Consider the following 22,828-nt stretch of genomic DNA (forward strand, 5'->3'; position numbering starts at 1 on the left):
AGAGAACATTATTATACCTTCTGTTAGAGACTTACGAAATTTTTGCCCCGCACGAAATCTGCAATACACAGGAAATAGTTTCAGTGCGATGGTGCAATGTGCCATACAGCTATACCTAGGCTTATATAACGAACATTTTGAATACATACATAATAATTTCTCGTGGAATAAACTCGAGTGCCATGCTCACTCACCTGATCTGACAACACCTAATGCATTCATTTAGGGTATGCTGAAGGAATCAGTATTTAAGTCCAAAGTTCCGCCAGCAGATATTTGAGAACTACGACAAAAGTTAGTAGCCTCTTTTTAAAAACTGCAACAACCACTCTTTATAAATATGTTTGCGCCGTAAAGCCGGGATCCCACCGAACGTGGAACGGTGCTCTTTACGTCGGCAGAAATTGAAAATAGATAATAGTGAAAAGAAAAGAGAGCACGCTTGGTCCGCCAAGTTACTGTGAAATTAATAAATATTTACTTTTTAATAAGTTCACTCAATTTGCCCCAAAATGTGGTCAGACCATTTCGATGGAGCATCTACCCTCGAGTATCGAAGGTTTAGTCTGTTGGCGGTAAAAAATTTAGTAAGTTGGGTAATTACTACGACACTGACCATAACAGCCCCTAGCCGTTTCTGAAGGTTTAAAGGGGTAAGTACCTGCTGTGAATTAGCTTTCAACCTCCCTTTGAACCGTGTTGATTCACCGACCAATGACGGGACTGCCCGCGTCGATCATAAATCGATACGTTTGTTTTATTTTAAGGATCGTAAACCAAAAATATTTAGGGGGTCTTTAGAGTTTTTCTTTTTCTATTACCTCTCTTTCTCTTTGCCAACCGTGAACCGATGAAAATCGTCGCTTCACGTTCCGTTGGATCCCGGCTTAATGCTGCACATTTTGAACATGTAAATAATGTTCACGATCGGTACTGTTTATTTTGGCGAATATTGTAATCGTAAAAGGATAAATTCACTAACGAAATTTGGATCATTCGAAGTTTCCCGTGTGCACAGATTCCACCATGAAAATAAAACATACGATGTTACCTGTTTATCATCTAGAAGTTGAATACATTATTGATTTTTACCTTAACTTACTTATCTCTAATCTAAACGCTAATATAGATAAAAATATTGAAATAGCTCGTAAAGTATTATCGTTGTGTTCAGTGTAAAAAAGGTTTTAGTTCATTTCTGAGAAGTGTTCATCTTTTTATAAATGCTACTCGGTAAAAGTGCTACAGTTCCGCAAACATGGTGCAGCAGAATTATCATAATTCTTGGCCTACAAAGTCCAAAGAGACTGCAAAGTATGTCGTTTAGAACCTGTTTATTGTTTAAAAACGGTAAACTTAGTTCGAGTGTATAATAAAGGTTACATTTTGTTTTCTAGATAACTTAGTGTTTTTGTTTTTAAAATTAGTACTAACGATAATATCTAAAGAAATGCAAAATGTAATTTTATCTCATTTTTCATATTAGAAAGAGTTTTTTATTAAACAATAATAAAATGAAATCTTTTTGTAGCCATTTTCCGGTATAGACATTATTTTCAGTTACAACCGCAACAGTTTGCGGTATTTATTTAATAATGTAAGATATTGTATAGAATATTCGTTCTCGTAGGTTCGCTTTGTATTCTTTCAAAGCTTCATAAAAATTTCTAATAAGATCTTATTCATATTTTAATAAACTAATAAGCAAAGAAGTTGTGTCTGTGTGTTCGTAGTTTTAGTAAAATCTGGCATGTTTTTATTATTTTAGTTTTCCAATTCAAATGTCATCATTATCGTCTCTAACAGTAGTCCCTGCAACATTTTGATCTTACACCAGTTGTCTTGTCTTTTTCATTATTTTGTCAATGTTTTGGATCAGATGAAGTTCTCTGTCCGCAAAGACGCAGAACAAAGGCTGCAAAATTTTACAGATTCCATGCCGACGCAATGTCCTTAGTTTTAACAATCATCTATTCGAAGCTTTCAAATTTATTTTTCCAGGGCAGTCTGCATGTTTTTAACTTTTCCTGGAAAAATCGATCCAGAAAAAGTGCATCAACATATTACTCCAAAACTAGTGAATTTATATATATAATTGTTTTACTTAGATGTTTCCTTTTAGTCAAGATTTTAGTCAAAGAACAAAATCTATGCCTATACCAATATATATGCTTTCCTTATGAGAGTGGTTACCATCCCAACTCGTAGTTTATTTTAAAAATGATGTATATTAAATTTTTTCAAGCTCTTCGTTTTAAAAAAGGGTTGCGCTGAAAGGGCTTGAAGATGGTGGTAAATGCATGTGACTACAACCTTTAGACAATCATATCTAGTTTAATTTTTAGTCTATAAAAATAAAAAAAATCAAAATCTTCACTAAAAAAAAGAAATAGCTGTTTTTTTGTATTGTGGCATTTTTTCTGTATCTTTTTTAGTGGTTAAGTTATTTTGAAGAAAAAAACTAACATCTCCAAAATACTTTCCACGTTAGTGGTTAGCGCACAAAGATGCCACCTGCTTTGATGGCGAAGAACTAAACAATTTAATAAATCGTTTTTTGTCCTTTCGGCTGTCGAAATGTGCAAATATTAGTAGCTTTCAGCTGTTGCTCTGATGAAATAAAAACCATATATTATGGCGTTTGCTTGTTTCTTTATTTATTCTGGAGTGTGTTCTCTTAGACGATATGTCTAGTCAAGTTAATTAAAATTAATGATTTCTGAAGATTTATTATCTATTCGCGTTTATTAGTCAGTAATTAGTTTGCCGCTGACATAATTTTAAAATATTACAACTGATTATTTTCATCAAACATTAGCATAACTGTATTTTTTTGTTTATTCTGTGAAATAAGCGCCGCTATTGCCCTCAAGAAACGCATCATCAACATAGATATTGTTAAAAGTTTATACTAGTTGATAAACCAATCAAATAAATGTTGAATGTGGCCTACGTGCCCCAATATGTGTATCACTGCTCTCTTCTTTCTTCTTCAAGTGCCATCTTCGTTCCGAAGGTTAACGATTATCAGGGCTATACGTATTTTCGAAACTGCTGACCGAAACAATTCGTTGTTGCTACAGCTATACCATTCCCGTAGATTCTTTAGCCAGGAGTTTAGTCTTCTTCCTATGGACCTTTTTCCTGCTATTTTCACTTGCATAATTATTCAAAGCAGTTCATATCTTTCGCCTCTTGTAATGTGTCCCAAGTATTGCAGTTTTCGTTTTTTGATCGTAAATATGACTTCCTTTTCTTTATTCATTCTTCTCAAGACCTCGACATTTGTGACTCTCTCGGTCCATGATATTCTCAGGATTCTGGGATACATCCACAGTTCAAATGCCTCTAATTTTTTGGTATCAATCTTTTTCAACGTCCATGACTCCATTCCGTAGAACAGCACAGAAAGTACGTAACATCTCATCAGGCGAAGTTTCATTTCAAGGCTCAAATCTCTTCCGCAGAACACTCTCTTCATTTTAGTGAATATGGATCTGGCTTTTTCTATTCTTATTTTGATTTCTGCTGAGCTGATCACTGCTTTATATAAATATTATAGAAAATACTACAAATTTAGATAGTATTCGATTACAAAATCACCAAACAATACCTTATAATTTAGTTCCTAAATATTTTTGGGGTAATAAGGAAATCATGGAAGATTTTAGTAGAATTCTTTAATTGCTCTAGTGGGATTCTGAATTTGGCAAATTATTCTAATCTTTTCGACCAGTCCCTTTTTAAAGGTCTAAACTGCTAAGGTGAACGTATTATCTCTATTAAATACAAAATTCTTCTTTTTCTAGCAATGTCTTTCCACTTTTCCTCGAATGGTATCTTCACTTATCTTATTTCCTGTATTTTTTTAGTTTTTGATATTTGTAAACCTATGTATTAAGTTTCAAAAAGAAGAAGACCTGTTAACACCTAATTCAATAGAGTTCAATATTCTAGGAGTTCTTCTTATTGTAATCGAATTGAGAGTTGTGTCATTTGTTCTAAATGTATTCAACTTACATTACAATAACCGATTTCATGCTGTTGTTAACTTTACTTAACTATTTAAATACTTCAAATACATCATCATAATTCTCTTTGTCTTTATTCCTAAGCGGGAACGTCTTCTCTCATTCCATTTTGGTGCTTTCCAGTATTTATTATTTTCATAGTAATAGAATATACATGCATATATTTAAGTAATGTCATTCCTGTACCATTATTTTTGTATTACTTAATTTTTAACTATCATTCAGTACCATAATCATAGCTGATCCAACCGCGCTTGTCCAAAGCAGATTAATATACATATACCGTACGTATCGTATCACCCTGTGAAAAAGGCAACTATTATGAATAAAAAAACAAATTCCTGATACTATTTGCATTTTTAAAAAGATGGTCTAAAAAAATTAATTCAGTTGATCTGAAATAAAATTTGAAAAAAATATCCAAAATAATATTTACTGTACATAAATAACTTAAAAACAAGAATACTGAATATTGCCTTGCTACGTATTAATCTTTTTATCCGCATTAAAAAATAAAATTGATAAAAAAATTAAAATTTTGGAAACCTGTCACTGATAAATCAATTGCAATCTTATATTTAAATGATTTAGAAAAATATCACAAAACCCATCGAATAGATAATTTAGCATCGATGTTTACAACTTTTAAAATGAATTGTTGCTATATTGCGCAAGAATACTTTTGTTCAAACTTTGAAAGTGATTTTTGTAGCCATCTGTATAGATTTCGAATTCACTTCGTTTTGTTTTTCGTCTTTTATATATCTATAATGGTTATGCTGTTCCTCAAGTCAAAGACTTCTTATTTTCTCATGACTTTCTCACTTTATTGTTCATTTTTTATTTTATTTAGAGCTTCTATATCTTCTACTTTTATGTAATCTAGATATTAATTGTCTTTGTTTGACAATTCCCAAATAATCCTCTCTGAATAATAATATCCTCATATGTACTCTATATTTAACATTTAACTCCTACTAAACTCTCCTTAGTTTTCTGTGGATTTAGGTTAACTCTTTAAATCACTTTAGAGACGCTCTATAATATTGGTATATTACGAGCGACGACTAGGCGCTCGTAATATACCAATACATATGACGTATGAAGACATATGACGTATTAAGGATAAAGCGTCAACTAAGGAGATAACTAGGGGATAGAAGAACGATATACTTAACAGTACAAACTTTAAAATAAACAAATATCACAACAGTAAACATAGAACTTTCGAAAGCGATTCTTGTTATGTGTATATATAGTGATGAAAGGTCTAGCATTATCTCTAAAAAGTGGAGCACAATCTCATTGCACCAATGATTTCTGTGCAAACTAGTCTTTGCAACTCTATTATTAAATGAATTTATGAGTCTGACAACTACTGTTATATGCAGTTTACAGCTATACCTAGAGGTGATATTTGCGAAGTTTGCGTTGCACGTAAATTTCCTCTGGCGCAATTACATTTTCTTTTCTCGTTTTTTAGTTAACTAGGTGCTGAATATTTAGCAGATATGCTCATTTTCATATTAGTCATGTATACAAGAAGAATGAACATACATTAGGGAAAATATTCCTTGAAATTCACTTTTTAACTATCGTGGTGATTCATCTGTTAAAGATCTAATCCAATTAAATTTATTTCCTGTTAAACTGGAAACATAAAAGTAATATTTTGTGGAACTATTAAAAACGTTTGTTAAATTCTTAGAATAAAGAACTATAATCAACAAATTATGCGCAGAATTGTAATATCTAATGTTCAGTCACGACCATTTGTTTTCTAAAATGTGTTTATAAAATCTTGGAATTGTTATTGAATAAAAATATTCTTAATAGTAAAAAAATATATTATCCTTGCGATTCTTCTAAATGTTTATTTTTTATTTTTAGAGAGGTGTATAATGCCATCTGCGTACGTTTAGGCGATACTCTACACATTCCGGAAGATTCTGTACAGGCTTTGTTTAATGATATGAAACTATTTCCGTCCAAATCACAAGGTTAGTATTTTTATATTATGAAATTGTTTTTTATCCTTTTGTAATGACAACATTAAGTAAATATTTGCCATTTAGCAATAAATCATATCATAAAATTCGAAAAGCCGACTCTGCTCATTTACTGTCAAAACGTACACATCCAATTTACCTGTTCATTTGGTGGGTATTGTAAACAACCCAAAAACTAACCTAGAAAGATGTTTCTGCTAAAAGTCTCAACAAAAACAAATTTAGGTTAGAAAATTACTGTGTATGCGTTAAATTAGTGATATTTTTGATGTTTCATTTCGATAATTCCAGTGACAAAAATGATCCAGTGTGCGAGGCAGTGCAGTAGGAGAAATGGTGCTGCAGACTACATCACTTTTGGAGAATTTTGTGTTTTCGTCAAGGAAATGCAAAACCAACCTCCCAAACAGCAAAGAAGGTCCACACCTCAAAAAATTAATAATACAAGTAAGTTGAATTTGCTACAATTCATTTTTTCATGTTAATTTATTCTTTCATGCAAATTTGGACACCTAAAATAATGTTTATTGCTCATATGATATTTTTAGATATAACTCATGTTTACTGAAGGCAACTCATAATTGTATGAATATAATCTAGTATAATCAGTATCGAATATATATAAAACTGTATTTTTTTCCTTACCAGAAAAGTGAAAGTATTGATCTCTATTTCATCAAACAATAATATAAGCAGTATTTTAATAAAATATATTTAGGGCTTATTATGTCGAAAATAAAGAAATTTTGTTAAAAATTAGTAGCTAGCTTTTGATATATTGGCAATTTTGAGGGTATCCTTCAACAGAAGTGTCAAAAAAGAAATAAAGAATTTGTTCAGTTATTGCAATGTATTTCTGAATCTATTGCAACTATAAAAAATAATTATTAAAAATAAAACATTTTTAATCAATCTGTGTGAAAAAAAATATTAATCTCAAGAATGTGTACAATTTTAGAGACAATTTTTAATGAAATATTCAGTATAATGTACCTACCTTTAAAATTATGCTTATAATACCTACATTTATTTAGTAGATGACAGAGTTGGTATTTGAACAGGGCAGTAATTGATGAAAGGAAAACCACTATGACAATTATTTCTTTTCCAATTATTGATCTATTTGGAAAGTCGAAACAATAAGACAATTCTAAATATAAAGCATTGTACATGTTAAAATGTGTAAGTTAATAGTATGTATTGTTGGTTCCAAAAAACACTAAATGATTTTGATTTTATTTATAATTCTTTAGTTACTTAAATTATTGGAGATGTCTAATAATACTGCGAGATCATAATGTTGTTGTAGATATATAACACAAAGTGACTTGATCTGGCAATAAAAAATATAAAAATAAATCTATATATCATGAATCACTTTTTATACCATTTTAATACCTTAAAAAGTTAGCCAAAAAATATTTCTTAATAGATAGATCATTACTGATAATATTTAAGATATCATACAGAATATATACTCCATAAACAATAAAACAATAAACAATTGTAGTTATGATATATTTGTCTATGAATTATAACTAGTGCCTAAACATGTACATTTTCTATTTTATAGAATGTCTAAATAGTAAATGTGATGTTTTCCTTGGAGGATCCTGTAACCCAACAACATGGAGAGCAGATACAGCAATTCCAGAGTTACAAAAAAATGGCATCTCTTTTTACAATCCTGTAAGTTTTTATTTTTATAAACTTTTTATGTTTTTTTTTTATTATTGTACTATAAATATTACATATCCTTACTCAGTACATCTCAAATTTTCAAATTTTAAAAGATATACCTACTATTAGGGACAATTTTTCACTACCAGGGAAATCTTTTAATGAACATTAAGTATGTTTTCTATTTTTCTATGTGCTTCAATTTCAACATTATTTTGTCTATACTGTAATAAATATATTTAGGTCATTTTAATTTTTATTTTAATCATATACCTATAGATTTTCTTTTACACATTAAGCTTATATTTATAACAAGAGAAAGGTGCCATGATTTATCTGATTTGTTTTTATTGTTCTGTGTATGTTGTGAATTAGAATCTTTCATTGCTTTCTTTCAAGTTTTTTATATTCCTTGTTTCTGTTGGTATTTATATATATATATATATATATATATATATATATATATATATATATATATATATTAATTCATTTATGAAGTGTTTTTACTTTGTATAAAATGTGTTATCTTTTAAAACAGTTGTTCAATAAGTTATTAGAAAAAGATATAACAACATATTATATTTTCAGTATGATCTCTCTTCAGCTCAATACATTTTTCTAAACAAACTCTTTAACCATCCAAATTGTAGGAATTCAAAGAGCTGCAAAATAAGTACCCATGCGAGTGATTAACTACTGGTGAACACAGATTTTTTTCTTTTTCCAATGATACTGTTTTTACTCTAATTCTCAACCGTTGTAATAATGATGAAGAATAAACTTCAGCCATGGTTTAAAGCATTAGCCAAGTAATAAATGTGAAAGATATTGTGCTGCCTTAAAACACTCGCTCTTTTGATTGTCCCTTTGTCTCAGGACTGCTGTGATATATCCATGTTTTGTCCATGATAATATATAGGTACAGAAACTCAGCAGTATTCTGACAGAAAAGTACAAAAACCAGTCTCATAGTTGACGAAATGATCACATTTATTCTCTACTGAGGGCAAATGCAGTATCTATCTTCCTGAGATTTTTATACCGATTTTTTTTATACTATGAATGCCATCTATTGGATTTTCTAATAACTTATCGAATGACCATACTGCATATACTATGAAAACACTATATTTATATAAATCTAATATATTTTTATTTTTGTCAAGGATGCTTTTGTCTTATCTGAAACATGATTTTAGCAAGTGTCAATGTGGGCTCCTGAACTTGTGGCACAAGAGTATGATGCAAAGCAGGCAGCTTCAGTGTTACTTTTTGTGATAGATAGCCAAACTAGAAGTACAGTGGGGATGATAGAAGTTGCCTATCTTATAGCTTCTGGAAGGTGTGTTGTAGTAGTTGCACAGCCTTATGAAAAGGCACAGACCATAATGGGTGAAGTTATAACAGATAGGTATGTTAAAGAAATCTAATTTATTTTCTAAGAAATTCCAGACTATCTTTCACAAGAGAATAGTTATTTCGTCCATTTTAGCAAACAAGTAATGACCTCATCTTTTCATGAGCTGAATTTCTTATAAAATATTATTGATTTTCAGGGAATATAGAGATTTAGTAAACGCACAAAGAATTTTATTGGATCTGGTTAAAAGTAAGGGGGTAAAAGTCCACAAAAACCTCACTACTGCTCTGCAATGCACTGCAAATATCTTAAGAAATTCTTCTACAAATGGTACCAGCGCAGAGGAACAAATTACAAGTAAACTTAGGTAAGATAAATATTTAAACATTCATACATGTTGATTTTTTATTATTTTTTACGTTTTCATCAATATTCATTGTTCTATTTTGATTTTTGCCTAGATTAAATCTATTTAATTTTTAATTTATGATTCATATTTGTTTAATATTTATTTAGTTGATATTCATCAAAATACAATTTTGGCAATTGTAATAAGGCAATTGATTGTTAATTACTTTGTGAATGCTATTGTTGTTTCTCTGACTATTATAATATCATCTACAAACACTTCCACTAACGCTGGTATCTGTTTCTACATTCTCAAGCAGAATACTAACCAGCAGAGGCGACAAACTTACTCTGATTGCTTTTGTAAAATTTCACACATCCCTTTTTCTTTGCGCCTACACACACTCTTATTTTTCGTTTTTTCACTATAACAGTGAACACTGTTTTCCTTATATCAAACTAGAGTATGCCTAGAATTTCTTTAGCTTCTGCTATTTCTTTGTGCTTTTACCATTTTCATTAATAAAGTGATCATGTTTTACCCAGCAGTACAATTGTTATTTCAACTGTTAGTTCATTAATAGTATCATAACACATAAAAAATTAATGGTTCAGCTTGTTTATTGAATAATATTGTTGCAGGAAACTAAGGGATATATATGACTCCTATGGAGGCGGGATGAAACCAGCAAATGTTTTGGAAGCTTTCAAAAAGTTAACCAACCGTTCCCTAGAGATGAACCAAGTATACAATTATCTAAACTCCACAAGCAATTATAATAATTCCACTGTTAGTTTCGAGAAGTTTTGTGCCTTAATGGCGGAATTTTCAACCACGGACAACTGCGAGATGTGTACTACAGATGGTAGCGTCTATTATACACCATTGTATTGGAAGTGTGCACTTTTGAAGACTAGGGTTTTCTTTAAATCGGTTTTTGATAATACTTTAGGTATTTGCGCAATTTGGATACTATATCATCGAACACTCATCTATTATTTGATTTTTATTTCAGTTTTTGGTTTTCAAAAGTGTTCATTTTCATTTTATTATTTTTGAATCCATTTTTATGTTTTATTTGATACATTATTTTTTAAACCATTTTTACTATAATACTTCATTGATATTTGGACGCATCAAACATAAGCGAGCCCTTTATATTATGGCATGAATATTGAACGCGCGAGTATTGAATACTTTTACTTATGCAAATATATTAAACCAATAGATAAACAACTCCTATTAAAAGATACAGATTAAGTGAAGCTGAGTCCGCCATTTGCATTGAGGAAAGAAGTCAGCGTTGCCAGGTCCTCGCAGTCAGAAAATCGTGAGCCGTTGTTAAAATTATCGTACAGATTATTGTACTTATCGTGTTTACTGTTAAAAAAGAAATGAACAAAGTAGAAAAAATAAATAAATAAACCTTCTATCCTCAATACAAATGGCGGTAAAGAATTCAAAAAATTTGACAAGTATGGCTTCTATTCGTTTGATTTCTTTGACTTTATGTGAATATGGAGGCAAACTGAGAAGTGTTGAAACATTTAAACGCTGTTTACAGCTAGATCAATTATTTCCGATTCTGGAATTTGCTCTTCCTTCGCTGGAATGATATTTCGAAGAGACAACATATTGTTGGGTCTCAAAAATTAATAAAAACTGGTTTTATTAATTAAAAAAAATGGTTTGTTTAGAATCAAAATCTTCAGTTAACTTTATAGAAATGCGTCATATTGACGTCACGACTATTTCTAATAATTCATGATGCGTTGTTAATTTTCTTGTTACATAAATGAATACGTTGTTGGGATTCGACGGAGTTTATTCGCTTAGTTTATGAAAGAACATACCAATCATTCGCAATGGTGTGGGATTTCGAAAAATCTTTTCTTGTTGGGTGCCAAAAATGCTAAATGCACAGCAAAAAATCGCGTAGTTTGGAATTTCGAGGAGACTTCCAACAAAATACGACCGAAAAGACGTCATGGGCCAATCATTATACACTCAATTGAAAATAATTTGTATCGAATGGCGCGAGAGTCAAATCACCGTGGTTTGAGACTTGTGACGAGATTAGCGACGCATCAAAAATGCGTGGCGCACATATGACAGAGTAGTGAGATTAATTATGCGGTTTTTAAGAGGAGACAGAACCTAATTGTGTGTCATTTGCCAAAATGCTGTCGAATAACGAAGTAACACGTTTCAGATACGCCACTGAACGAATGCCGACCTCCCAATCGTTCCACCGGTTTGAGTAGTCCGGAGACTCGAGGCGAAACAGATACGCCACTGAACGAATGACGAACTTCCAATCGTTTCCAACGGTGCTCGAACCTAGATATGTTTTTCACAGTAGAAAACAAAGAGATTTTAAGGTTCATTTACTTTCTAATGTTTAATAATATTGTTAAGTTTCTGTATTACATTTCAAATTAAAAAGAAAACGTCAAACAACGTGTAGATCAGGATCAAGACTTGCAGTTAAAGTACAAAAATCTTAACAATTTACAGTGTAATTATTGTAGGCAATTTTCGATTAGTACTACAGATACAGTGTATCATAGTCTTCTAAATAAGTCTAACGAACGTGATGACTAAGAAAGCAAAAATCCCAAAAAAATGTAGTTATTTAATGCTAGAAAAATATATTTCTTAAAGACGGAAATTACCTTGCCTCCAAAAACTGAGAAAATTATTTTCTTCCAGCTCCTAGAGCTTTTATAAACGCAGACGATGAAAAAATATATACGATGGTCATAGGTAAAGAAGGGAGGGTACAAATATGTGCTTATTTTAGCAAAATCTTACAACCTAACGTTTACGAACGATATAAACGTCACATATTTGATATTTTTCTTTAAATAATTAGTTTATTTCAATTTCTTTTGATTTTAATTATTTCTTAACTTTCTGTTATATTTTACTATTTTTATTCTGAAAATAGTTGGCGCTCAACTCTTCTATCAACTAAATATTCTGTTTAATCTTTCATTTATTTTAATTCTATTCAAGTTATTCAGACCCACAACTACTCCATTCTATTCTATGCCCCACGTTGGGCGCCAATGTGTAACAATTATAACTGCCCTCAGAAAGTTGGGAGCTAATGTGTAAAAATAAAACTCCACCTTTTTTGGGAGCTAGTTGTTAAGGTTTCGTCTCGCTCGATATCTCAGGTGTGAGAACATCTTATCTCTGGCATGGACATTTTATATATGTCTCTGGCATAGAATGGAGTATAGAATCAAAATAAGTGGAATTAGAATTGAAAAACAAAGATTAAAGATATTTTTAGAATAAAAACAGTAAATAATTATTTGAAGAAAAATGACAAACATGTAAATTAGTTTGAAAAATATTTTCTTGATTTTTCTACGCACTTAATTTGATATATTTTATGAATATTTCAGTTTGGGCGACACAGTCTTTCCAGAGGCAATGTTCTACAAATAACAATACGTGCAGTCTCAACAATACGCACGTCAGTTGTTTAATGGAAACCCCTCCGGAGGAAGTAAACGACGATAGTGTGCCTAGCAGTGATATATTTTTAGGTGGATCCGCGTCGTCGTTACATAAATGGAGAAGCGAGATAGCGATACCTTTAATCAAAGAACACGGATTGAAATACTATAATCCTGCATTGAGGGAAGGAGAATGCTACACGTTTAATGGCTGTGATGAAGATAAGTAAGTGACTCTTATGTATCTTCTAATTAAAAATATTAATGTATACGGTATTTCCTTTAAAGTTAACTTTACGTTACGTACCTTATAAATTGCTTATAATTTCTCTAACTAAGACAATATACGGAAACATACACGAGCATTCATATCTTAGACATCTTACTATGATTATTTCGGTAATTTTAGAATTATTTTTACTCATACACTTAATATTTTTAATGAAATAAAATTTATAGATTTTTTAAAGTTAGTAAGTAGGTTCTCATAAAACAGTCTATATAACATTGAAGAACCAGTTCTTCAATTGGCCGTCAATTCATTCAAAACTTTGTGTAGTTTAAAATCAGCTAATAACCATTTTTTCTGTCTACTTAAATATTAAGCGTAGTGTGACAATGGTGGCCTCACTATCAAATAGAGGAAATCCTTTTAAATTTAACGGAATCATCCGCCATTTTTAATTTGGCATAAGGAATCGACACTACCGACTTTCATAATTCAACTACTATCTTCTAGACGTCACTAATCATCCGCCCTTTTTAATCTGAATTAATTTACAAATTATTTTTGCACTTCTGCTATAATCCACCAGTCACCGCCAGCAATTCGCCATTTTTCAAAATTAAACGATATATTTATGTGCAGTGCATTTGGCATAAGAAATCTACCTTACTGACTGTCATATTCAACTATTATCCGCTAGTCGATCGCAGCCATTTTTTATTTAAAATTAATTTACAATTTGACATAAAACATGATATAATATACGACATTTGTCTGACATTTGACATAAAACGTGACATTTACCGTTTGATATAAAACGTGACATTTAACGTTTGACCTTAAACGTGACATTTATGTGACTAAAAACAAAAAGAACGAAATCTTCTCCTGACTGTTGCAACGCTAACATTGAGATTTCGTACTTCCTGTAGACGATTTCGATGCATAATCGCAATTGAGGTTCGGTTTCGTAAAGCCTGAAACACAAGAAAACGGTCATCTCGTGCCGTGGTTATTCTTCTTCGTCCAGAGCCAGGTCGTCTGGATAGCAAACCCTTCTCCTGAAAGCGTTGAAGCACTCGTTGAACCGTAGAAAGGCTTAGGCCAACATTTCTTGCGATTTGCCGTTGAGTGTGACCGTCTTTCACAAGCGCAACAATTTGTGCCGTTTCAACAACAGTCAAGGGTATTTTTGGTAAAAAATAAACAATAATAAACACTAATAATGGCACTAATAAACACTAATGATGGCAATAATAAACGTTTGTTCGTTGCGTTTGAACAGAAAGTAGAAGCAGAAATGACATTTAAAACAAGCGGCAGTTACAGGTACCGTTCATTTTGGGAAGTGTGCGCTTTCCCGCGAATTCGGCACTATTGAAATTCTTTGTTGCAAAGGAAACCGCTAAGCCGACAACAATTCGCAGAAACATGCATTAGTTTGTATTTGTGTTATTATTATTTACGATAAAGCTCGTTAAAAATGAAATATCGGTGATTTTCAAGGTGACCCGGATTTTATGATCGCGAGTTTATATTACTTACATCTGTTATATTCTTAAGAATACAATAATAATTGTGAATTGTTTTGGCGTTAGGACAATACTAAGAGGAAACTGCAACCTCTCTGTGATTAATTTCATTTAAAATTCAGACGGAACTCTCCTAAGGCCTGCTATAGTCAATAATACTTTAAGTGCTTGCTTTGCTCCAACTGAAGAAATTACTTTGCTGAGATTGTTACCAATCTTCAATGAAGATGGCACCACAGGAAGATAGATTTTACTAATTACCAGTCGTATTTACCTTTTAAAAAATGTCCAAAATGATGTATTGATACAATATTTAACAAAATTATTGCTTTATTCCTTTACTACATGACTTTAATTTAATTTCAGGTATATCCGAAGCAATTCCTCAGATGTTCTAGATTGGAAGAAGGGGCTAGACAAAAGTAAAGTACTACTAATTGTGATCACGAACGACACTCGATCAATGACCAGCATCATTTTGGCAGCTTTCTATTTGGGCCTTAATAAAGATATGGTCTTGTGCATCCAAAATCTTCCAGATGATTGTGTGATTGGCAACGAAACGGTAAGTGATATATACATTGATTTATAATCACCTTTTTAAGAGCTGGTATACGAGGTTTTTCGATACAATCCGATAAATTCAACTCCTCTAAATAGTTATTTTGAATGAGTTCAAAACCTATGGATAGTGAGAAACCAGAGAGAATAGCAAAGGAGTTAAAAACAATAAACACAAGAGTCTCGCCATTTTTTAACAGATAGCGAGTTGTTGGTAGTCAAATAGTTGTAGAAAAGTGTTAATAATGCATTTGAATACTGTCTAGATTTTGAATGTCATATGTAACTTCTCTTTATCAATACATATAACAAAATTAGACAGCGTTGCCTGATTGTTTACTATATTTTGCTGGTGTAGTTAAATTATCCACTATGATATTATGATTATAAAGTCCACTTACGCAAAAAAAAGGAAGATTCTAATCTAATAAAAGGCTAGGAAGACACGTCATACAGGAACGCCGGGACGATAATTCCTAGCGCCACCTAGGAAGGAAATCAGAACTACCAACTGACATTTCAAACTTAATCAATCCGTCATCGTTTTATATTTACGCACCGCAAAAAAAACAAAAATATTGTTTATTAGAAAGCATTAAATTGATTTAACTTTTTTTACATGATATTTTGTAGTATTTCCCTTTGGTTTTTAGTTAATCTTTAGTTATTGAACTTTGACATTTAATTCTAAGACGGTACGAAGTTCGCCGGGTCAGCTAGTATATCATATATCAAGCAATAGGGGTTTTCATAATGTGACGAGCGCATGCGCACCCGCCATGTTTTTCGTACTGTTTTGATCAACACTATTATTATAGTGTATAATAAATAAAATATATCAATTAATGTTTTAAGGCTAAAAATATCAAATGCATGTACTGAGTAGTATTTAATACAAATAAAATATTGTAAGTATAGCACAAGATTGTTTATAAAGAAATAAAGGCTTTGGAAAATTTATAAAATAATATATGTATTGTCTTTAAATGATTTATAGCGTGTATCACTCATGTATCTATGTTTTATAAACCTGAGAAAGGGTTTCGATCGTATCCAAGTCGAAGACGTCTTACAGCTACTGTATAAAAGAAACATATAAGTACAAAGCGGAGTCAGACAGGGTTAGCCGTTAAGCCCACTTGTCTTTAATATAATAATGGAAGAAATAATACAAGTAGTACGTTAAGGTCATGGTTACAGAATAGGGAACAAAGAAATCCAAATATTATGTTATGCAGACGACGACGCATTAATCGCCGAGACAGAGGACGAGCTCCAAAGATTAACACATATCTCAATACAACAGCCAAGAAATACAATATGATAACACAGTAGAAAAAACCAAATGTATGACAACATCTAAATACCCACTACGATGTAAAATTGATGGGAAAATAATAAAGCAAGAAGCAAGGTTTCGATATCTGGGAATAGATATAACTAGTTACGGAGATGTTGAAAAAGAAATACGACAACAAAGCTTAAAAGCAAGTAAAGCGACGGGGTCTCTTAATGACACAATCTGGAAGAATAATCGCCTAAGACAAGACATAAAAACAAGAATCTATAAAGCAGCAATTCGACCTACCTATATTAACATACACGGCGGAGACAAGACCTGATACATCTAAAACGAGACCACTATTAGAAACAACAGAGATGGAAATACTTCGACGAATATCATTGAAAAGTCTGTTGGATATAGAAGACATAAATGGATGGGTGACAAAACGTAAACAGGAGTGGAACGAAGACCTTAGTAGAATGGTAGAGGATGGGATTGTACGAAAAGCACGAGATAAGTCACCAAATGGACGAAGAAGTATGGGCAGACCAAGAAAAAGATGGTGCGATAATTTAAACAATTTAGGAGGCGAATATTGAAGGAGAAACAGGCTTTAAAGTCTACATACAAGAAGGAAGAAGAAGTGTATCACTCTTACATACCATAACGACACCGCTTTGTTGTTCCTTTTCGTACAGGTGTTGTAATAATAATCCATTTAGAAATTTGGTTTGCTAATTGAGGCACTTTATTCTATATTTTAATATATATATATATATATATATATATATATATATATATATATATATATATATATATATATATATATATCTTAATTATGTGTTCACAGGTACTTTACTGTTATTTATATTCCTAACATTTTTTTGCGTGGTCAATTGTCTTCATCCAGTCTCAATATCAACATGAGTCATAAACCTAACATGCTTGTTTACAACAAACAGTACGAAAAAAAAATCGGTTGCCTGTAAAGTCGGTTTTACGGGCGAAGATTTTACGTGACAACGTCTTTTTGTCGGTAGAATATTTATTGATATGAATATTATTAAATTGCACAATAGGAACAAGGAATTGAATGAAAATAAGAATTGCACAAATTTTAACTATAGAAATATATTTTGTTTACTAAAACATTGTACATGTAAACTTAAACTTAACTAATTTCTATTTAAGTGATTTTGTTGAGGATAGGACGATGATAGGAGAAATATGAAATGAAAGGAAGTGTTTCTGCTGTAATGTGTCTTGAACACCAAGAACGCTCGAGAAAGACAGAGACACAAGCACGCACCGATTCAACGCGCCTAATTCTCTAGTGCTGCGGGCGCAGCGGACCGATCATGTTTGAGTGGGAGAGAGACGCAAGGCATTCGCCGGTCCGGCGGGCCTCTCTCTCGTTCGGTGACTCATCGTAACAGACGTGAGCGGGCGTTACACTTTTTCATGAGTGACTCCGAGCCACAACCTAATTTAAGACGTTGTCACGTCAAAATGGCTGAAAATATTTGTGATGAAAAGGTTTATATAAACAACATGTATTGACTTGACATAGTGTGTGTAAAATGCTTAATGTTTGACGCAAAAGTTAATATAATTTCTTAGAAACTGAAATCACAATCTGCGCCAACTTGAGAATTGACAAACGTGCTCGCTTACGCCGCGTTACCAAATCAGTTAGTATTTCATTTTTGCTTTCTTGAACTTTTATCGTAGAAAGATTAATACTCAATAGTGACTATAACAATTTTACAATATATTAAAAGTAAGCATCATCTATAAACCAAAACTGAGACATACCATGAGAATAAAAATAAGATTACAATATTTACTTATTTTTTATTTAGTTTTGAATGAAAACTATTATTAGTGTTGAGTTATTAAGAGGAATAAACAAAGTAAACTTGATCTGGTTACCAAGTCATACGGAAACAATTGAGTGCTGTTGATGTATTCACAATTTAATGTACAAACACGTGATTCCTGAATGCACAATTGCATTTAAGTTCACAAAAATAGAAGTCAGAATGTCTAATTTGGCCGAACTCTGAAGAGGTAGATATCACTTAATCTAATCAAAGACTTGTTATGACTTTGCCTGAGTTAGGTTTATTGTTTCGGAATTATAATTGCATCAAATATTTGTATTTGACTTAATGTCTTTATTATCTTTTAGTGTTTGGTAATCTTATCAAAAAAACTTTTGTTTGCCTTCTTTAAGAACATGATAAATGAGTCCCATATGTAGAAAACACTCATTTTTGTTATCTCAACCCTAATAATTTTTAATGATTATTTATACGGGGTGACAATTTGAAAACTCAAAAAGATAGGTCGATTACATACTTATAAAAACTATTAAAACTAAAATTTGAATTAATGTGATAGTTGACAACCTAAATTACCGTATTCTGATTCATTGTTAGACAGTTCTGATTCACTCTCACTGGTATCACCTCCAACATTGATTATTAAGTCTTGCATCTCATCCATGCATAGTGTGCTCTATTTCCATATACTGTACTTTTTGTGTGCTCTTCTCCACGTAGGAGCAAATCTTTTGCCAGTTTTGAGTTGTTACTGCTTGAAATTTTTCTTCGCTTAGCTGCCGTACATCAACTAATTTGAATGAGATATTACAGGCTTCTACTTCATTCTTTACTAGTGCCCATATTTTTTCAATGGGGTTCAGCTCCGGTTAGTAAGGTGGTAGACGCAAAGGTAAACTCAAAATGTCATGTTCCGCTAGAAGCGTGTCAACAATATATCTTTTATAATATGGTTTATGCTTTTTAATTAATGCATATAATTCGAGTTTTAAGGCATTGGTTTCATATGAAATACCTCGTCCCGTTACAGATGAAGATATTTCATATGAAACGAATGCTTTAACGATTCAAAAACGAAAATACACTTTGTACCACTGTCGATCATTCAATTTAGTCTCCTTAAATCTAATGGTGACATTTTAAAACAGTTAGTATTCGCTTCGTGCAGTTGAACAAGTATCGCCCTTGCGATAGCTGCTGCAATCCACAATTCACATTTATGCTTTTTATGATTTTGACTCAGAACTCGATAAAAAGTGCAACCACTTTTACTGTTACTGTAGCAGTTTGCGATGCAACAAATATTACCTACTATCGTTTTGAACAATTATAATGTATAATTTTATAAGTTATAAAAACCTTAGGTCTGCTTGCCATTATACTAAATTCAGTACTAGATTTAATACTAAAAATATTGTATCTACAAATTCATTATTTACCTGTGTGTTTGGTTTACTCTAATAATAAAACAAACTTCATTGTTAGGTTATCAATGCAAAATTGGTAGAGCGTATATTTACATGCTAATTAAAATTAAGATAGTTGCAAACCAAAACCACATTACTAATGTTTTTAGTATTTTTAGTACTGAAATTAGCATAATGGCAAGCGGACCTTACGGTGATGACAAATTTGGGCCGATATGAGCGCTTTAAACGTGACGTATATCCCCTCCCGTCAGCTCCACAGAACGAATAAGACGGTCGAAACGTAAATTCGTACTTTTCGTATGCATGAGTCATAGCCGATTAGATAATCTACTTCCTCTACCTCAAAATATTGATCTAGGCTAGAAAATGGTATAGGCCTTTAATTTTTCTCGCTGTGTCGAGACTTAAACATCACCATTTTTATTTTTTTTTTGTTCATTTATATTTACTTTAAGCAATATATTAACGCATATTTTTCTTTTCAGTTAACGAAAAATGCCGTCAAAGATTACAACAGAGCGAGAGTGTATCTGTCGGACTTAGCGAACAGGAAACAAGTGCCGGTATTCGACAACATCACGAAAGCCGTCGAGTGCGCGATAGAAAAGTGCAAGAGCAGGTAGAACTCAGTTGGGAAAACGGACCCGAATCGAAAATTTCGCGGTTGTTTCTCAATCTGTCGTTTTCTCTCTGAAAAATTAGTTATCCTTTGAAGGCTGCTCTCTGTTGGGGAAATGTACCGATTGAAATTACGCTTCATCACGTTGTTAGGTCAGTTTTTTCAAATTACCTACGTAAAAAATTGCCCGATGTATAATTTACCTATAGTAAAAAGAACTGTGATAATAAATATTAATGTTTACTTTTAATTTCAAATATTAAAACTCATTCTCAATGCAACTGTTTATGTAAATTTCTGGAGAAACATGAGTAAGTATCACGCTCAACAGAAACTACTGAGAAAACGACTAGCAGTATTAAAAACTCTTCTAGCAGAAACAAGCAAGTCATATATATTAGCCACAAATCCAAATTTGTTAAAAAATTACAGAAAAATTTTCAAGTTTACTGAATAAAATGTTTGCATTATTCTTATTTACACTTTTAACTCGGTCAACGAATACGTCGTCGTTTACTCTGATATAAATATATTATTTTAGTAATTGTACAACATAATAAGAATATTTAGAGCTTTCCTGTTACAAAAATATTTTTTTAAGTAAGTTTTTCACAGTAGGCTGTCCCCATTGAGCGTCCTAGAGGCACGTACTACTTTTTGTTAAAGTTATTGATGATTTTATTCACGTTTCCTAAAGATATGACATGTTTATTCAATTTCTGTGTCATGTACTAATTCCCAATAAGCTTAATTTGATACATAATGATAGCTGTCGCTTGGGAAATAGTACTTTACACAGAAATAATTAATTTTTTATCTACAAAACCAATTTTCCACACTACTTCAACCCAATTCATTAGCTTTTAATAGATCTATTATACATCGGGTGTAACTGTATCACAAAAAAACTGACCTAATTTGGTTTTATTTATTTATTCCGAGTGTTTTTATGTAGCATATTTTTGTAATAAAAGTTGGACTTGTCTGTTGCCGGTTATGTTTTTGTTAACTACTAAAATTTGATGATGTATTAGAAATTCTAAAAGGTAAATCTTAAGATTGAATTGATAAATTAAGAAACACTTTTATTATTTGAATTACCTAATTGTTAATTATAGTTATTGTTAATATTAAAATTACGTGTAAATTGTTACGCACCATATGTCGACAGCTATACTTTTTTTATTTTATTGAAAGTAAGAAGTAATTTACAAACAAAGGGTCACCTAAAAAATAATCGAAAAAAAATTGTTAGAAAGTGAGTAATTGCCAATTTTTAGTTTTAATTACAAGTCTTTGCCAGATGATAACCACATACAGAATAATAAATGCAATTTTTAAAGTATAGTCAACTTGATTTTGTTCTTGGTCGTTTCTTAAGTGCATCTTACAACAAGTACACTGGTCAAGTATTAAATAATTTAATGATTAAGGGAAACTATCCAGTGCCGCCAGTGTTTTACATAATCAAAATCCCTTCATACATTCTTCTTAATCTTCTCACCACTGTATGTGTCTTTGGTAGCTCTATAATTAACATTTTCAAAAAATCTGTTGTGTAACCAAGTTGTGGTTATAGGTATAATAACATCTCGTTTGAAATCTTAAGACATTCATGAATGTTTTTACTAAATATATTAGCCTGCTTTTATTAATTTTCGTGTTTTTTCAGCGATTGACTGCATATTTCCGCGTGGATTAAACATCTACTACTATACCAATTAAGATCCGCGCTGTTCGCGTTTGCACAGTTAATCCACGAGGTTTGCGTCTGCGCCATTAATCCGTTGGGATTACACCTGCGCAGTGAATCAGCTTGGTTTGCATTTGCGCGCTTAATCCGCGAGATTTGCGTCTGCGCACTCAATCCACGCGTTTTGGCATTTACAAATTCAAAATAAGTATTTTAAACAACAGTTTTTTCTGTTTCACTACAAGGAATGCAAAGTTTTGATTTTGTAAGGTAGCGATAGGCTACGATTTGGCAAACAGCCTACTTTGTCTCTGTTGCTAAGATATCGTCATTTCAGACTCTTGCTTCGTACTAATAAGTTAAAAAAGCTCCTTTTAGATCTGGGAACTAACGATTTTTGTGCGATAGTCGTTGATACAGGCATCTAAGAACTGATTTTGATAAATTTTGTAATAAAAATATGTAATAAGAAAAATATGCAAAAGATTAAACGTCATTTTTTACTTATAAACAATATATAAAGGTTAAGACCGGTAAATTATATGGAAAAGTGACACAATTTTACTGAAAAAGCACATAATCCTTTAAAATGAGAGTTTGTAAAGTTATTTTTGGTAATTGTTACTTAATTATTGCAAAAATTGCTTCAAAAGTTGTTTTTTTGAAAATTATTAATAACTTTTCAAAAAACTTTGATTTTGCCTTAAGTACTGGGATTTTAAGCTTATAAACAAAATAA

General features: G+C 31.6%; 1 protein-coding gene across 11 annotated transcripts in view; it reads left to right on the top strand.

The window, feature by feature from the left end:
• The window catches only part of raw (NDT-like domain-containg protein raw), a 410,674-nt gene extending 389,289 nt beyond the window's left edge, over positions 1-21,385 (top strand). For 5 of the 11 annotated variants that reach the window (XM_072534343.1, XM_072534344.1, XM_072534337.1 and 2 more), the window contains 9 exons: positions 5,922-6,031; positions 6,332-6,487; positions 7,614-7,729; positions 8,920-9,131; positions 9,277-9,447; positions 10,071-10,381; positions 12,846-13,125; positions 15,024-15,222; positions 20,263-21,385. In XM_072534343.1, the coding sequence (XP_072390444.1) occupies positions 5,922-6,031; positions 6,332-6,487; positions 7,614-7,729; positions 8,920-9,131; positions 9,277-9,447; positions 10,071-10,381; positions 12,846-13,125; positions 15,024-15,222; positions 20,263-20,400 (1,693 nt within the window). In that variant the 3' untranslated portion in view covers positions 20,401-21,385. The other 6 variants (XM_072534348.1, XM_072534340.1, XM_072534341.1 and 3 more) reach the window with 5 other exon arrangements.
• Positions 21,386-22,828: the final 1,443 nt, after the last annotated feature.

Source organism: Diabrotica undecimpunctata, chromosome 6 (assembly GCF_040954645.1).
Source record: "Diabrotica undecimpunctata isolate CICGRU chromosome 6, icDiaUnde3, whole genome shotgun sequence".
Taxonomy (NCBI): domain Eukaryota; kingdom Metazoa; phylum Arthropoda; class Insecta; order Coleoptera; family Chrysomelidae; genus Diabrotica; species Diabrotica undecimpunctata.